We start from the raw sequence: 14,969 nt of genomic DNA on the forward strand, positions 1-14,969 counted from the left end.
ATGAAATCCTGATGAATGGGGCATTAATGCTGTCATTGCAAAGCAGTCTATTGCCAAAGCACATACTTCAATTGTCTTTCACTGATGTTAACTTAAACACCACTGACCTGAGTAATCAGTTAAATCATCAGCTTAGATGACCTTCATTTTACTGCAGCAAGGTAAACATACCTCCGATCAGAAGAAAGTGAATTAGGGAATCTTTGAAACTTCTGTCCAATACTTATTGTCTGGTGGCTTATCTTTTTTTAATATTAAGTTGTTATTTTTCTTTAATTTTTTTCTCATTATCAAGCTACAATCTTTTTAGGGCAACCCCAATTTGTATTTTAGTACTTTTAACGGCACCTTTTTTGAAAACCAGTAGTAATGCTCTGATATTGAGAAGATTTGGTGTTGAAGCTACAACTCATTCTGGTTTAAGGAACGTGTAAGAAAACTGAATCAGCATTCTTCTGCAAGGAAGAATAGGGCAACTATATTCATATCTTTATATTGAAGAAGCTACCAGTAAATAAATTAAATGAAAGCTTTTTTGAGCATTACAAGATGAATGACATCTTCCAAAAATTAAAATTATTCTGAATAGGCTGCAGCTGGGTGCAGTGAACTTTTGAGTATAATTGATACTGGGATGGGAGGAGACAGCATTTTGAGAGCCATGAAGAGCAAAATGATGCTAGAAATTGGAGTTGGAGAAGGCAGATGGCATGTTGGGATTTTGAAAGGAGAAGGGACAAAGCCCGAGGAAAGTGCTGCCATTGCTAATTATCGCTAGTTGAGTTGGCTGGGGAGCTAGGGAGGCGATGTTAATAAGTTGAGTGGGAAGGGATTAAGGTAATAGGAGGAGAGTCTTGTGAAGCAGTTGGCTAAAAGTGGACACCGGTGGAGATGGGGTGGAAAATTCAGAATGTCAGAGAATCAGAACAAAGAGTGGTTGGAAGACAAAGCCAAAGAGCTCTTTAAACATGGTATCGGAGAAGAGGCTGGAGGAGATAAGAGAAAGAAGTTGGAGGAGAAGAGGAGAATAATGGCAGAAGTGGATGATGGTGATTGATTTTAAGGAAACAACGGCAGCAGCGACTGAGGTAAAGGAACGGTTCAGCAGATTCACAGCCATGATGGATGGAAGACCAGCTGACCACTCTAAGTGAAATTGAGAGGGAGAATGGGGAGATTTTTCCATAGGCAGAGGGTAAGGGTAGTGGGATTAGGGCAGGAAGATAGGAGAGGTGCGTGATGAAGATGACAAGGAAGTGACCAGAGACAGCCTTGCTGGTGTTTTAGACTTTGGGCTGGATTTTAAAAGTGCTGCGTTCTGCACCACAACCCCCAAACCTCCTCACCACACCACCCCCCCCCCCCCACTCCACCCCCATCCGCCCCAACTGTCAGCCCAGCCACCTGAAACCTGCCTGCTCTGCAGCAGTATCACATGGGGAGCAGCCTTTATTATTACAGTATGGGACTTCCACCCCAATTTTTGAGGAAGTCCCATCCTAGAGAGTTGATGGCCAATCTGATTTGCCAGCAGCTCAATAGTCCCAGTAGCACCAGGATTGAGTGGCAACCAGTGCTGGGACTACAGGCAGTTGCTGAGGAAGAAGACTGATGAAGCCTCGGCTTAATGGTAAGTCAGGGGTTTTGAACGAGACTGGCTGGCAGACCCCAACGAGGAAAAGGGGAGTATGAGCAGCTGAGTTTGAGAGGCCAGTAGTGTGGATTAAAGCAGCAGTAGGGTACGATCTTGGTGGGGTGGGTACCTCTGGGCATAGGAACAAACCTGCCCCCCCACCAAAGAGATTAACTTTGTCCCCCTCCCCACCCTCCCAAAAAGAGTCCCCTTCCTGTCGAAAAGCAGCCTATGCAGTGAAAGCTGCTTGGTTACCCACTTTGCCTCCACCTTCTCTTGCCATGTGTAAAATAGCGGTGGAGGTAGAATGAGGCCCTTAACTGTCCATTAATTGGCCACTTAAGGGCATCACTAAGCATAAGGGTGGGCGGGCTGCCTGTTCACAGTAACATGGGAGACAGTTTGGAGGTGGGTGGGAACGCCTTCACAGACACTCATGGCGGTCTGTAAAATCCAGCTCATTGTGAACGGAGACAAGAGATAGTGATGTCAGAGTGACCTGGGATATAGTAGCTAATAAAACTATATTGTACACTAGAAAACATTTAAATGATGGCATGTAAAGAGGAAAACCTGAAAAATTGTACATTTAATATCTCTGCATCTATCAATATTTAAATGTGCAGAGATCACTTTTGTGTCAATTTACTAATAGTGTAGTTGCTTTTTATTGTTCTCGAGTGGTGCAGTGATAAAGCAGGAACAGCTGTGAGAATCAGCTGCATAATTATTTAAAGTAGAGTTCTGCAACAGAGATTTGAGCAGTAATGGTACATACAAAAAAAAACTGGACACAAACCAAATCTGCCTTCTGTACATTACTGATCAACAGTATTCATTAAGTGAAATAGTCCTGTTGTATACAATTGTGATATTCTCCACTTTAGGGATGTCAGTGACATTGCAGGAACCTCCAAAACTTTAATTTTTGAGTTCTGTTCACTCTATTACACTGGCCAATTTTCTAATTTTAATTTATTGGGCTATTTTACACTGTGCTGCAATTCATTTATGCTAATTTAAGCCTTGTCCATTTTTAAAAATAAGCCTTCTATCCAAACAGGTTTAAATCTACTTGAATAGGAGTCTTCTATTTATTGAGTTAATACACTAAATGTGTATTGTTCTAATACTACGTTTCTATTTCAGAAACATCGACAGTATATGGCAGAGCACTTGGTCCCTCCCTATGGTGTTATGGAAACCGCATCCAGTAATGACAGTGAGTACAGGCCTTTTTCAATACATAGAAAATCTGAGGCAGAAATAGTTTTTCTGAATAATAAGAATTTATTTTTAAATTTAATCATTGTAACATCTCAACTGATTTAACTTCTTAATCTTGTCCATAAATTACAAACTATCTTCTGCCAGGAAGGGATGAACTGCACCTGAAAGTCTAGTGTAAAATTGCAGCTTGGACCCTTCAGAACTCCAAACTGGCCTTTTAGGCATCAGTTAATTTGTGAGCTATTTATCCTGTTTCTGGACTTGTCTTCCCAGTAGTGTTTCTCGGGATCTACATGGAAATGAGGTGTGTCATTTTACTGAATTTAAAAATTGCATAGTTTTAAGGTAGAAATAATTAATTGTCCCCTTTTCTGTGATAGATCAAAGGGGAGTCACCACGAGCAGTGGTGCTGTATTTGACTGGATAATGGGCATGGTGTTTGGAAATAGGTTAGTCAGCCCATGCAAGAGGATATCTATTCTCTTCTGGCCATGATGTGTTATATTTGTAACAGTCAGGGTTTCAACTGAAAAATCCAGATCTTTGTATTTTATGACTTGATAAAATTGTTATGAAATCCAAAACTGTTCACACGTGAATTAAGTGTGATCAAGTTTCATTTAAACATTCTATAACACTGTAGAAATGATTAATGTTTCTATGCTACAAATCCATAACAAGCTCAGAAGAACTAAATTTGCTGACTTCACGCCAAAATTGCAACTCGCTTTATAGGGGATGCGAAGCAAGGTCAAAGGCCCATGACACTTCCCGGATTGATCGATTTGAGATCACCAATGAGAAGCTCATGCTGCACAGCAAACAGCTGAACTTGTGTAACTCAAGTGAACATAATTCATGTGAATCTGCAGAAATATTGAGACTCTCCATTTTAGGTATTAAAGGTGCAGACTTAATGTTGTACCTGTTGTGCAACAGATTAGACAGATTGAACATTTTGAAGATGAATGTTCCCTCCAATTCCCAGTGAACAAACAGCTCGATCAGTTGTTTCTAGTGCCCTCCTGTGGTTCTATTCTTTGCAGAGCACTGTTTCTTGCAATCCTCATTCTCAAAAGTTCCACTTCTTTGACTGTTGTGTAGTTAATAATAAAAAAGCCTAGTTCCTTAAATTTAATTTTTATCATTCTTAAAGCCCACATTCTCAAAATCACTTTGTCATTTTGATATTGCGGTCTTCACCTCGACTAGATTTTTCTTTCAACATTCTTCATTCTAATGCGCTCTCTTCCACCTTTCCTCTCTCTTTCAGTTAGTTAGTAAATCAGCTCTGTCCTCTCGTAGCAATCAAAAGTAATCTATCCTGATGCAGACAGCATCAGCTATAGAGCTATGTTGGAGTTAACACACTCTGGACACAAATTATAAGGGCAACTGAATTAAGACCATGTTAAGTCAGATGATACTGAGGTTTTCCCACTACATTCTTCATTTTATAGCACGCCCCAGGAAATATACCATCTATTAAATATCTTTGCACATATTTAGTTCTTATCCTGTACTCTGAGAATAAAAATACAAAACTAACAAGGTAATCTAAACTAACAGTTGCTGAGTAAATAATGAGAGCTGAAATTTTTCTCAAAGTATGCCGCTTAGTGGCAAAAAAACCTGTAACTACATAGTGACCAGGGTCATTTGACGTCAGAAAATTGAATTGGAAATGTGGACCACAGCATTTTACTGTAAATTCTTATTTAAAAAAAACTTATGCTAAAGTTTGTGGACAGGAATTACAGGCAGAAGTATAATTTTTGACAACTTGTTGCTCTCTCATGGTTGTAACATGTTGGGTCAGAGAATATACCTGTTTCTGCTGACTCTGTTGCTGCTTCTCTCTTTCTCTATCTCTGGTTTTCCCTGTTGCACTCTCTGGCGTTGGCTTTTATCTTTCATTCTGGCTTCTCTTTTACTTTGCTTACTTTTTTGGGTAAATGATTTGGTGAGACAAGGAGCCATCAGTGGCTGCTGGCTGTTTTTGATGCAGGAGGGAGGAAGTTGGGTAGAAAATTTAGCCCTCATTAGCTTTTATCCCTTAAATGAAAACTTAGTAGTTCCACAACAGGTGAGCAATCAACTCTTTTATGCTGAGTTGTATATTATCGCCATTATGTTCACCATGTTAGCTCATGAAAAATTCAAAACCATAGAGCCAAATGCGTGAATACTGATTTTCACTCTTTTTTCCAAATGAAAATTAACTGCTAAGATCATTTATTTATTTTTTGTACAAGATCCTGACCGAGATTTCTCACTATTGAGTTTTCCAACCCATGATTTTCCATCCATTCATCTTAATAAATCGAAAAATTGCAGGCTGGCAGTGCTGAAGTAGAGCTCACTTATCTACCTTTGTTATATTTAAAAGCCATGTGAAGAACGTAACATGTTAACTGTGCCTGTGGCATAAAAAGCCTTTCTACTTGGCGCAATAACCATCTAATTATCTATAAATAGCTGTATCATTCCCCGACCCAACCCAACATATGCGCTTGAAAAGAACACATATAGAATATTGAACATATAGAAAATCCAATCATTCTTAAAAATACAAAGCATGCAAAGGGTTCCCTTTATCCTCACCTTCCACCACCCCGCCCCCCCACCCTTCGTTTTCATCACACTGCCATCACCAAACATATCTTCTCCTTTTAGTATTCCGATGCCATTGTTGAATCCATGGCACACCTTGCTGCACTCCCTTTAGCACAGCGCCATCCCAGGGTTCCATATATTTGTTCATGGTGAAATGGCCATTTATTTCTACTACTTATTATTACTATTATACTGTTTTATTATACAGTATTAACTTATTATACTGTTTTTGCTGCTCACAATATGATCTCTAAATTGAGAAGCCCAAATGCAGATTGGGTGAATATTTTGAACACTTCCATTCAGTTCACAAGCATGACCCTGAGCTCCTATCACGTTCAATTTTAATTCACCATCCCTCTCAAACTCTGACATCTCTGTTCTTACCCTGCTACACTGTGCCAACGATGCCAAATAGAAGCACAAGGTCTAGCACCCCATCTTTCAATTGGGTACTTCACCACGACCTTCTGGGCTCAACAATTTCAGATTGTAAGCTCTGTTCGCACATTTTTTTTTCAAACACCAAGTGCTGGTGAGGGTTCTTCTGTTGCCATTTGCAGCTCTTCATTTCTATACCTGTTACCACTCACTTTTGCCTTGCACCATCATTCCTTTTGAACATAAATTACTCCTGTCCTCCACCTTTTAATGTAGACCATCCTTTTTGTCCTTTCTTCCCATTCACCCTCCCCTTTGGCCCTGCCCATTCCCTTCTTTTGTATTTGCATCAAGTCTTATATATGTAACATTTTCTAGTTAGGTGTAAGGGTGTTTTCCTCTCCACAGATGCTGCCTGGCCTGCTGAGTGTTTTCAGCATTTTCTGTTTATATTTCAGACTTCCAGGAGTCACCATATTTTGCCATTATTTGTCACCCATTATACTTTACCATACAAGCTAAAGCAAAGCATGGTGGATGCTGGAAATCCAAATTAAAAGCAAGAAATGCTGGAAAATACTTTCCGTACCTTTGGCAAATTTTGTTTCCACAGGGTCCACTTTCTCAGCCTTCTGCTACAATGCCTAGGAATTATTCTTCTCCTTTATTACACTGCTAACTCTGGTCTTTTTTATGTTGCTCATTTTCACTCTCTGCATGCAAGGTTTTTCCATCTCTACTTTTTAGCCCCACTAGCTATTCACCCCTCCCTCCTATACATGTTCAGAACTTCACAACTATCCTCCTGCTCTATAGAAAGGATGGCTACTCCACTTCACAACAGTTTGGCAAGTCCCCTGTAACATTCTTCACTGGGAACTTTCTATTCCTGCGCATAGCCCATACCCGCAGTGCAAACATCCAGTGTATGCAATTGTTCTGACTGCCATGTCTGTTGGAAGAGCATTAAACGATAGAATACATGATGACCTAAAACAAGAGGTGTATTTCATATGAAAATAGCTACAAATAACTATGCTGTGTTAAGCAGTTTTTGATAACATTGAAGTGAAATGCTTCATATTGAAAATTTACTGTTCGTGTTTTTCTAGGAATTCCTGAAAAGGAGAATATGAGCAACAATGCACTATGTTCTGGGTCAAAAAGCAAGGTATGTGATTACTTGTTTACTGACTGAATTGAATCCTCATTAGCCCCTTGATATACAAGCCAACATCAGGATTTAAAATTCTTGATTAAATATGTTTTTGAAATATTTGCACAATTTAGTAAGTGAATATAGAGAGAGTTTGTGAAAGAAACATAGGTTGTAGGGAGATGCAGGGTAAAGGATATGATCCCATGCACATAATGGGAAGACTTATAGTATTTTTAAAATTCAAAGCCTCTGGCTGCTTAAGTTTTCAATCTTCTTTAAGGAACAAGCAGAATAATGGAAAATAACAGCATAGACAATGACACAAAAGGTTAATGATCTGCACTACTTGACAGTTGTACCTATGATTTCACAGAGTACTTATAATGTAATTGGTGATTTATTTGACATTTCTGGACTGGTCCTTCTATCTTGGACTCCAGGCATGGGACTTGATTACCAGACAAACTATAGATATATTCTGATATCTGCTTGACACTGGTTTGTTAGTTCTCTTGCTCTCTCTGTCTTTATCTCTTTATCTTACTATTTCACTTGCTTTCTCTCATTCTTTCTCGCGCTCCCTCTCGTGCTCGTGCAGGCACTCTTTTGAGAGACTAACACATGACTGACTGACTGACTGTTAGTGGTATATCCACGTTATACGTGAGCATTTCCCACCTGATAACCCTTTATACTGTACCTCCTAAGTGTACTATCCTATTTTGTACAACAACATGAAACTATATCTTTAACTATTGTCATGTCCCAAAGATATGAAAAAGATCATAAACTATTAAATCAAACCTTACCTTTTTGCTTATTTAAAAAGTGGACTTTGCAGTACTGAAAGATGGCTGCTACAGGTCACAAGGTTCACAAGTTGGCTACAGTTTCTGGAAATTTCCAACAGTAGTTACAGGATGAAAGTTTAACCCTTATCCTTGTGGAATCTCACACCTCTGATTGTGAGCACACATTACAATCAATGAAATCATGGACCAGTAGACTACTTGCCTCTCTAGCCTGGTGCTATAATAAAGGGAAGCCATTGAACCTGTTATACCTGCAGAGGCACTAAAAGCTACCATCTATTTTTTAAGGTGAGCAATGGATTTTGGCCATAGGCATACAAACTGCTTGTTAGCCTGCAACTCACTCATTTAATGGGCAAGATCACACAACCTAAGAATGCACCAAGAATCAAGACTAGATGTTACAAATATAACAAAAAGACTAAACTAAAGGCTCTGTATCTGCGCATAGCATTCATAACAAGGTAAATGAAAGTGAACACTAAAGTAAAGAAATATGATGTGATAGTCAGTACGGAGCTGCGGCTGCAGGATGACGGGGATTGGGTCCTGAATATTGAGGGGTGTATGACATTGATGAAGAATAGGAAGTTAGGTAAAGGTGGAGGGGTAGCACTTTTAATCAAGGATGGTATTAGTGCAATAGTTAGAGATGACCTTGGTTCAGGAGATCAGGATGTAGAATCAACTTGAGTGGAGATGAGGAATAGTAGGGGAAATAAGTCACTAGTGGGAGTGGTCTATGAGCCCTCTAACAGTAACTGCAATGTAGGACAAAGTTTACAAGAAGAAATATTGGGTGCTTGTGATGAAGGGAAGGCAATAATCATGGGTAACTTTAATCTACGTATAAACTGGAAAAATCAGATTGGCAGCAGTAACCTGGATGAGGAGTTAGTTTCTCAGAGCACCATGTTCTGGAACAAACCAGAGAGCAGGTTATATTAGACTTGGTATTGTGTAATGTGACAGGACTGATTAATGACCTCAGGGTGAAAGCACCCATAGGTAGCAGTGGCCACAATTGATTGAATTTTATATCCAGTTTGAAAGGGAAAAGAGTGGGTCCAAGACTAGTATTTTAAACTTAAATAAGGGCAAATATTTGGGCATGAAAGCTGAACTAGCTGAAGTGAACTGGGATACTAGGCCAGAAGTTAGGTCAATTGAGAAGCTGTGGGAGACATTTAAGGGGATATTTCAGAGTATTCAGAATAAGTATATTCCTACTATAAAGAAAAATTCTAAAGCAAGGACCCACCATCTGTGGTTAACTAAAGAAAATAGGGAAAGCATCAAACTTAAGAGAAAAAGCATATAACTGCATAAAGATGAGTGGCAGGTCAGATGATTGGTCAGAATATAAAGAATGGCAGAGAATGACTAAAAGGTTAATCAGGTGAAAGAAATTAGAGTGCGAGAGGAAGCTAGCTAGAAATGTAAAAATGAATAGCAAGAGTCATACAGGTATTTAAACAGGAAAAGAGTAAGTAAAGTGAGTGTTGGTCCTCTGGAGAGTGAGAATGGGGAGTTAATAGTAGATAATAAGGAAATTGCTGATGAAATGAATAAATATTTTTGTTTCTGGCTTTACTATAGATGATACAGAAACATTCTAGTAATAGCTTTAAGTTGGAAGGTGGAGGGGAGAGAGGAGCTTGGTACAATTACAATCACTAGGGAAGCAGTACTGAGCAAACTGATGGAGCTGCGGGCTGTCAAGTCTGTAGGTCCAGGTGGACTTCATCCTAGGTTCCTAAAGGAGGTGGCTAATGAGGTAGTAGATGAGTTTGTGTTAATTTTCCAATATTCCCAAGATTCTGGAAAGATTCCATTACACTGGAAAGTAGCAAATATAACCCCTCTATTCAAGAAGGGAGGGAGGCAGAAAACAGGAAACTATAGGCCAGTTAGCTTGACGTCTGTCGTGGAGAAGACTTTAGAGTCAATTATTAAAGAGGTTATAACCGGGTACTTAGAAAAATACAAGGTAATCGGGAAGAGTTAACATGATTTTGTGAAAGGGAAATCATGTTTAATCAATTTATTGAAGTTCTTTGAAGGAGTCACGTGCTTTGTTGAAAAGGTGCCACATCAAAGGTTATTGCAGAAAATAAAAACTCATAGTTTAGGGGGTAACATATTAGCCTGGATAGAAGATTGGCTGGCTGGCGGAATGCAGACTATGCATAATGATTGGCAGGATATGAGTGGAGTCCTGCAGGGGTCTGTGCCAGGGCCTCAACATTTTACAATTTACATCAATGACTTAGATGAGAGGAGTGAAGACATGGTAGCTAAATTTAAATAGGTAGGAAAGTATGTTGTCAAGAAGACATAAGGATTTCGTAGACAGATATGGATAGGTTGAGTGAGTGCGCAAAAGTCTGGCAGATAAAGTATAATGTGGGAAAATGTAAATTTGTTCACTTTGGCAGGAAGAATGAAAAAGCAGAGTATTACTTAAATTGATAATGGCTGCAGAATTCCAAGGTACAAAGGGATTTAGGTGTTCTAGTGCATGAGTCACAAAAGTTAGTATGCAGGTACAGCATGTAATCAAGAAGATTAATGGAATGCTATCCTTTATTACAAGAGGAATTGAACATAAATGTAAGGATGTTATTCTTCATTCATACAAGGCATTGGTGAGGCCACATCTCGAATGCTGTGTGCAGTTTTGGTCTCCTTATTTAAGGAAGGATGTAATTGCAATGGAGGCGGTTCAGAGGAGGTTTACTAGATTGATACATGGAATGAGCAGGCTATCTTATGAAGATAGGTTGGACAAGCTGGGCTTGTTTAGAGTGAGGGGTGACTTGATTGAAGTATATAAGATCCTGAATGGTCTTGACAAGGTGGATGTGGAAATGATATTTCCTCTTGTGGGTGAGTCCAGAACTAGGGGGCACAATTTTAAAATTAGGGGTTGCCCTTTTGGGACAGAGGTGAAGAGAGAATTTTTCTGAGGGTTGTGCAACTTTGGAACACTCTGCCTCAGAAGGCGATGGAGCCGAGACCACTCAATAGTTTTAAGGCAGTGATAGATTCTTGTTAGGCAAGGAAATCAAACGTTATCGGGGGTAGATGGGAATGTGGAACTCAACACAAGCAGATCAACCATGATCTTACTGAATGGCATAGCAGGCTCGAGGGGCCAAATGATCTTCTGCTCCTATTTCGTATGTTCGTATGAACCAAGTTTTGCTGGAAAATTCCTGCCATTGCCTGCCGAGCAGACCAAGTCTCTGTTCACTAAGATAAAAGCAAAATACTGCGGATGCTGGAAATCTGAAACAAAAACAGAAAATGCTGGGAAAACTCAGCAGATCTAACAGCATCTGTGGGAAGAAAGATAGAGTTAACTTTTGAGTCCTTATGACTCTAGGAGTGCTGAAGAGCAGCTCTGAAGAAATCAGACGGACTCGAAATGTTAACTCTGTTTTTCTCTCCACAGCTGCTGTTGGACCTGCTGAGTTTTTCCAGCATTTTCTGTTTTTGTCTCTGTATACTAACCTCATCTCGCTGCAACACTATCAACTTTAAAGGGATTATGCAAAATCCTGCTTCAGCTAGCTGAACTGTAGCACCTCTGTGAAGGAACCCTCACTGGAGCCTGACTTAAGACATGAACTGATATCCATATCTGTGGTGTTTTTGCTTTTTAAGTTATTCATAGTTGTAAAACTCATCTTTCCTATCTTCTTATTGTGTGCTCCTGTGTGTGTATGACGTTGCACCAATTACCTGGGTTTGAACGTGTGAATAAACATCTGCAGAATAGAACAATTTAGCAGCATTGCTGTCAGCATTGCTGGGAAGTAGAGTGTAGGTTACAGGATGACTGAACTGCAAGGACAACGAAGAGTTTTCAATGCAAGACTAATCCAAGAGAGAAGGCTGAAGAGCATCAACCATTGGAGCCTCTGGGATTGGAGAGAACTCTGGACATACTGAAGAACTTGTTGCTCCCTTGAAGCATACTGGGAAAGAGCTTCAGAAGAGAAATAATCTTCAACTCCAGGGAAGACTGTCACAGCTGTATCATCCACTGCTGTATCTAGGACTGAAGAGGCATTGAAGATCCAGGATTTCAATGGATTTGGATGACAAAGTGAAAAATGACCAAATTCCTGTAAGGCTGTCAGGAAAAGAAAAAATAATTTTTCCAATGATACTTCAGGAGGACTGTCTACTTTCTTTAGGCAATGATAAGAGAGCCACTTTTCTCTCTGAAGTTGCTTCACTATGGACAATGGGAAGAATTGCTGAGGATATGGAGACAAGGCAGCCTCATCTGCTATAATGAGATGAATTTGCTGTGGACAATTCACTTGGACAAGATTGCTGTACCAGATTCTGCAGCTCCAGGAGTGTTAAAGATTCTGCTGCAGCTTCTGTGCTGACCTTCAGCTCTGGAGGGAAGAGGATTTTCAGCTGGGACTGAAGTATGGGTGCCGATTGACTTTCACACCTGGAAGGTACCAGCTCATTAGCAGTGTGATTCGCTATGGACTCTGACATGGAGTCAGGCAAAGCATTCTCTGTGGAAGACTCTTCATGGACAACAGGAAATCAACTAGGCAATACATTGGTAGGTTCAGTTGAACTAAGATCTGAATGCTGGTCAGCCACTAAAAACACAGCTGAATCCTCTAAAAAGACAGTAGAGACTTCACATGGTGTGCCCTTCAACTGGAAAGGCAAATCATCCTCTAGGACCTCAATTTCCAAGAGATCACCTCAGTGCTGTGAGGGATTCTTCCTCCTCACTCCCTAGGAAGAGCCAACTCAAGTCCAGCAGGCCTTCATGCAGATAGTCACTGTTTGCTGCAGTGCCTTCTGACTCCACCACCTCTAGCCTTACTTCACGAAGAACTGAAAGATTCATAACTTTTTCACCACCTGGGGTCTAGTGGATGGTGCTTCTGAAAGAAAGGAACTTCCTGCAGACTGTATGAGCTTACTCAGCTTCTGAAGGCTGAAATTCCACTGCTTCTGAATAAAAGCTTGAAGATTGTTGCATCTAAATAAAAGCTTGAAGATAATTGCATGAACAACTGAGAGTCATTCAACTGATGGGCATCATCTGTTTTGTCTAGGATTCCTAGAAGTATGCCGAGAATGCCCTTTAATAGTGATGTTAATTTGCTCTGTTCTTCACCAATCAATGGACAAATGTTGCCCATTGCAGCAAAGAGGAGCAATAGGCCTGCCTTTGATTGGAAGATCTATGCTGCCTGGACCTTGTAATTTGATGTCTGGATGAAGGGTCATTGGCTGAAGCCAGTTGAGGTAATCTGCTAATATGTTTACAGCAGCTCCAGTATCAATTTGTAAAGTAGCATTAAAGCCTTGAACTTGGACTGTAACTGACCAATAGACTGGACTAAGACTATCAATTTCTCCTTGCTACTCTGTAATTTTGGACTTTTCTGGACTTTCCATTTCTTGGATGGAATGTGTTTCATAAATATTTTCTGGTCTTCGACTTCGATTAAAATTGTTGGATTTGCAGAAACACTTGAAATGTCCAGTTTTACTGCACTGGAAGCACTCCACGCCTCCTGCTGGCAGTTCTGGTGTCTATGCTGGGTTTTTGTACCACAACTCAAGCATCTCAAAATGGCTGCCGGTTGAATATTTCTACCCTTTCGCCTGGCTTGGCGGGCTTTCTTATGGGAGGAGCCACTGCCCATGAGCTAGCCAGTCTACGGGGTCATGTGGAGTTGTGCCAAATTATAGCCCTATTTAAACTGTAAGCCTGGTCTGTCTCACCTACTGGACCACTTGATTCAAAGTAAGATCATCTTTCGTCTGCAGTAAGTAGAAAAGTGTTTTTTTCATCCCAAACACCCATGACTGTGATCATAGATTAGTTCATCCTTCAGCACCCTGTATCTGCGGGAATTAGATAGGTGATATACATCAGTTAGAAACAATTCAATCAGTCTATTTTTCCTCTTTCCCACCACATGCCTGACACCCCCCACCCCCCAACCCTCACCCCGAGTTGTTGTGACCACTGGTTAAAATGTGCTTGTTGAATTATTAAGTTTTGCTTCAGGCTAAAACAATGTTTTAAGATTGAACTCAAAGTCTGTGATGGACTCGTGGACTCCTGCACCCTTTGCCTTAAGCGAACTTGTTACTGGAACAACCGCATAAAGAAAGGAACTGACTTGAAGCTTTTGCTCCATTTCATGAAGGCCTGATGCTGCTCGATACTGGAGAAAATGGCATTTCCATAATCCTCACTGCTGGCCTCTCTGCCCCCTAAGCAGTGAAATGGGTGGGGCAAGGGCAGGGACTGCTCACGAGGTATGGTCATCATTGCCTCTCTCCTCATGCCACTTCCTCCTGCTGATATTTTTTAGAGGTGCTAGCAAAGTTTTATTTACTGTGTGGTTCCTTCAATAACTCCACCCCTGCCACCATGTTATGGATGATTCTTCTATTTTGGACTCTAGACATGGGACTTGGTTAGTAGACAGACTATAGACATACTCTATCTGCTTAACACTTGTTTATTAGTACTACTTGATGATATCAGTCATAAATCATCATCCACATCATACATTAACATACCCCATCTGTTAACTCTTTATACTACAGACAACATTTTTTTTCTTAAAATAGCCTCAGTTATTTTGAAAACCCTGACTCTCTGAGGGTACCAGCAAATATTGTAGACCATCTGCATCTAATGTGGAATAAGTGCATCATTCAGACTGCTCATTACCTCTGACCTTAATACTCAATTAGTAGCACTCCTCTGAGTCAGAGGGTTGTAGGTTCAAGGTCCACTCCAGAGACTTGAGTACAAAAATCTAAGCTGACACTTAGTGCAACACTCCCTCAGCACTGTACTCATCAGATGTATCAGATCAGACTTTAAATTAATGTAATATTGATATCATTGAGGAATGCCGCACAGGGAATTAATGCAGCCTGTGTAGTGCTGCTTGAAGCAGCACTATGCAAATGAATTTCCCCCTATAATATGATAGGAGATGAAATGAATACTCACTAAGAAAGACATGAATTCATTAAGGCAATTAATGAACTTGCAAAAGGAAACTTGCATCTGACAGATTTCATAACTGAGGAAATAATACTCTAATATTAGAGTGTGTT

General features: G+C 40.2%; 1 protein-coding gene across 2 annotated transcripts in view; it reads left to right on the plus strand.

Annotated features, from left to right (window-relative positions):
* rapgef4a (Rap guanine nucleotide exchange factor 4a) overlaps positions 1-14,969 on the plus strand; it is a 336,945-nt gene that overhangs the window by 169,795 nt on the left and 152,181 nt on the right. For both annotated transcript variants that reach the window (XM_041201514.1, XM_041201515.1), the window contains 2 exons: positions 2,783-2,855; positions 6,974-7,032. In XM_041201514.1, coding sequence (XP_041057448.1) covers positions 2,783-2,855; positions 6,974-7,032 — 132 coding nt within the window. The remainder of the gene's footprint in view (positions 1-2,782; positions 2,856-6,973; positions 7,033-14,969) is intronic.

Source organism: Carcharodon carcharias, chromosome 12 (assembly GCF_017639515.1).
Source record: "Carcharodon carcharias isolate sCarCar2 chromosome 12, sCarCar2.pri, whole genome shotgun sequence".
Lineage (NCBI taxonomy): Eukaryota > Metazoa > Chordata > Chondrichthyes > Lamniformes > Lamnidae > Carcharodon > Carcharodon carcharias.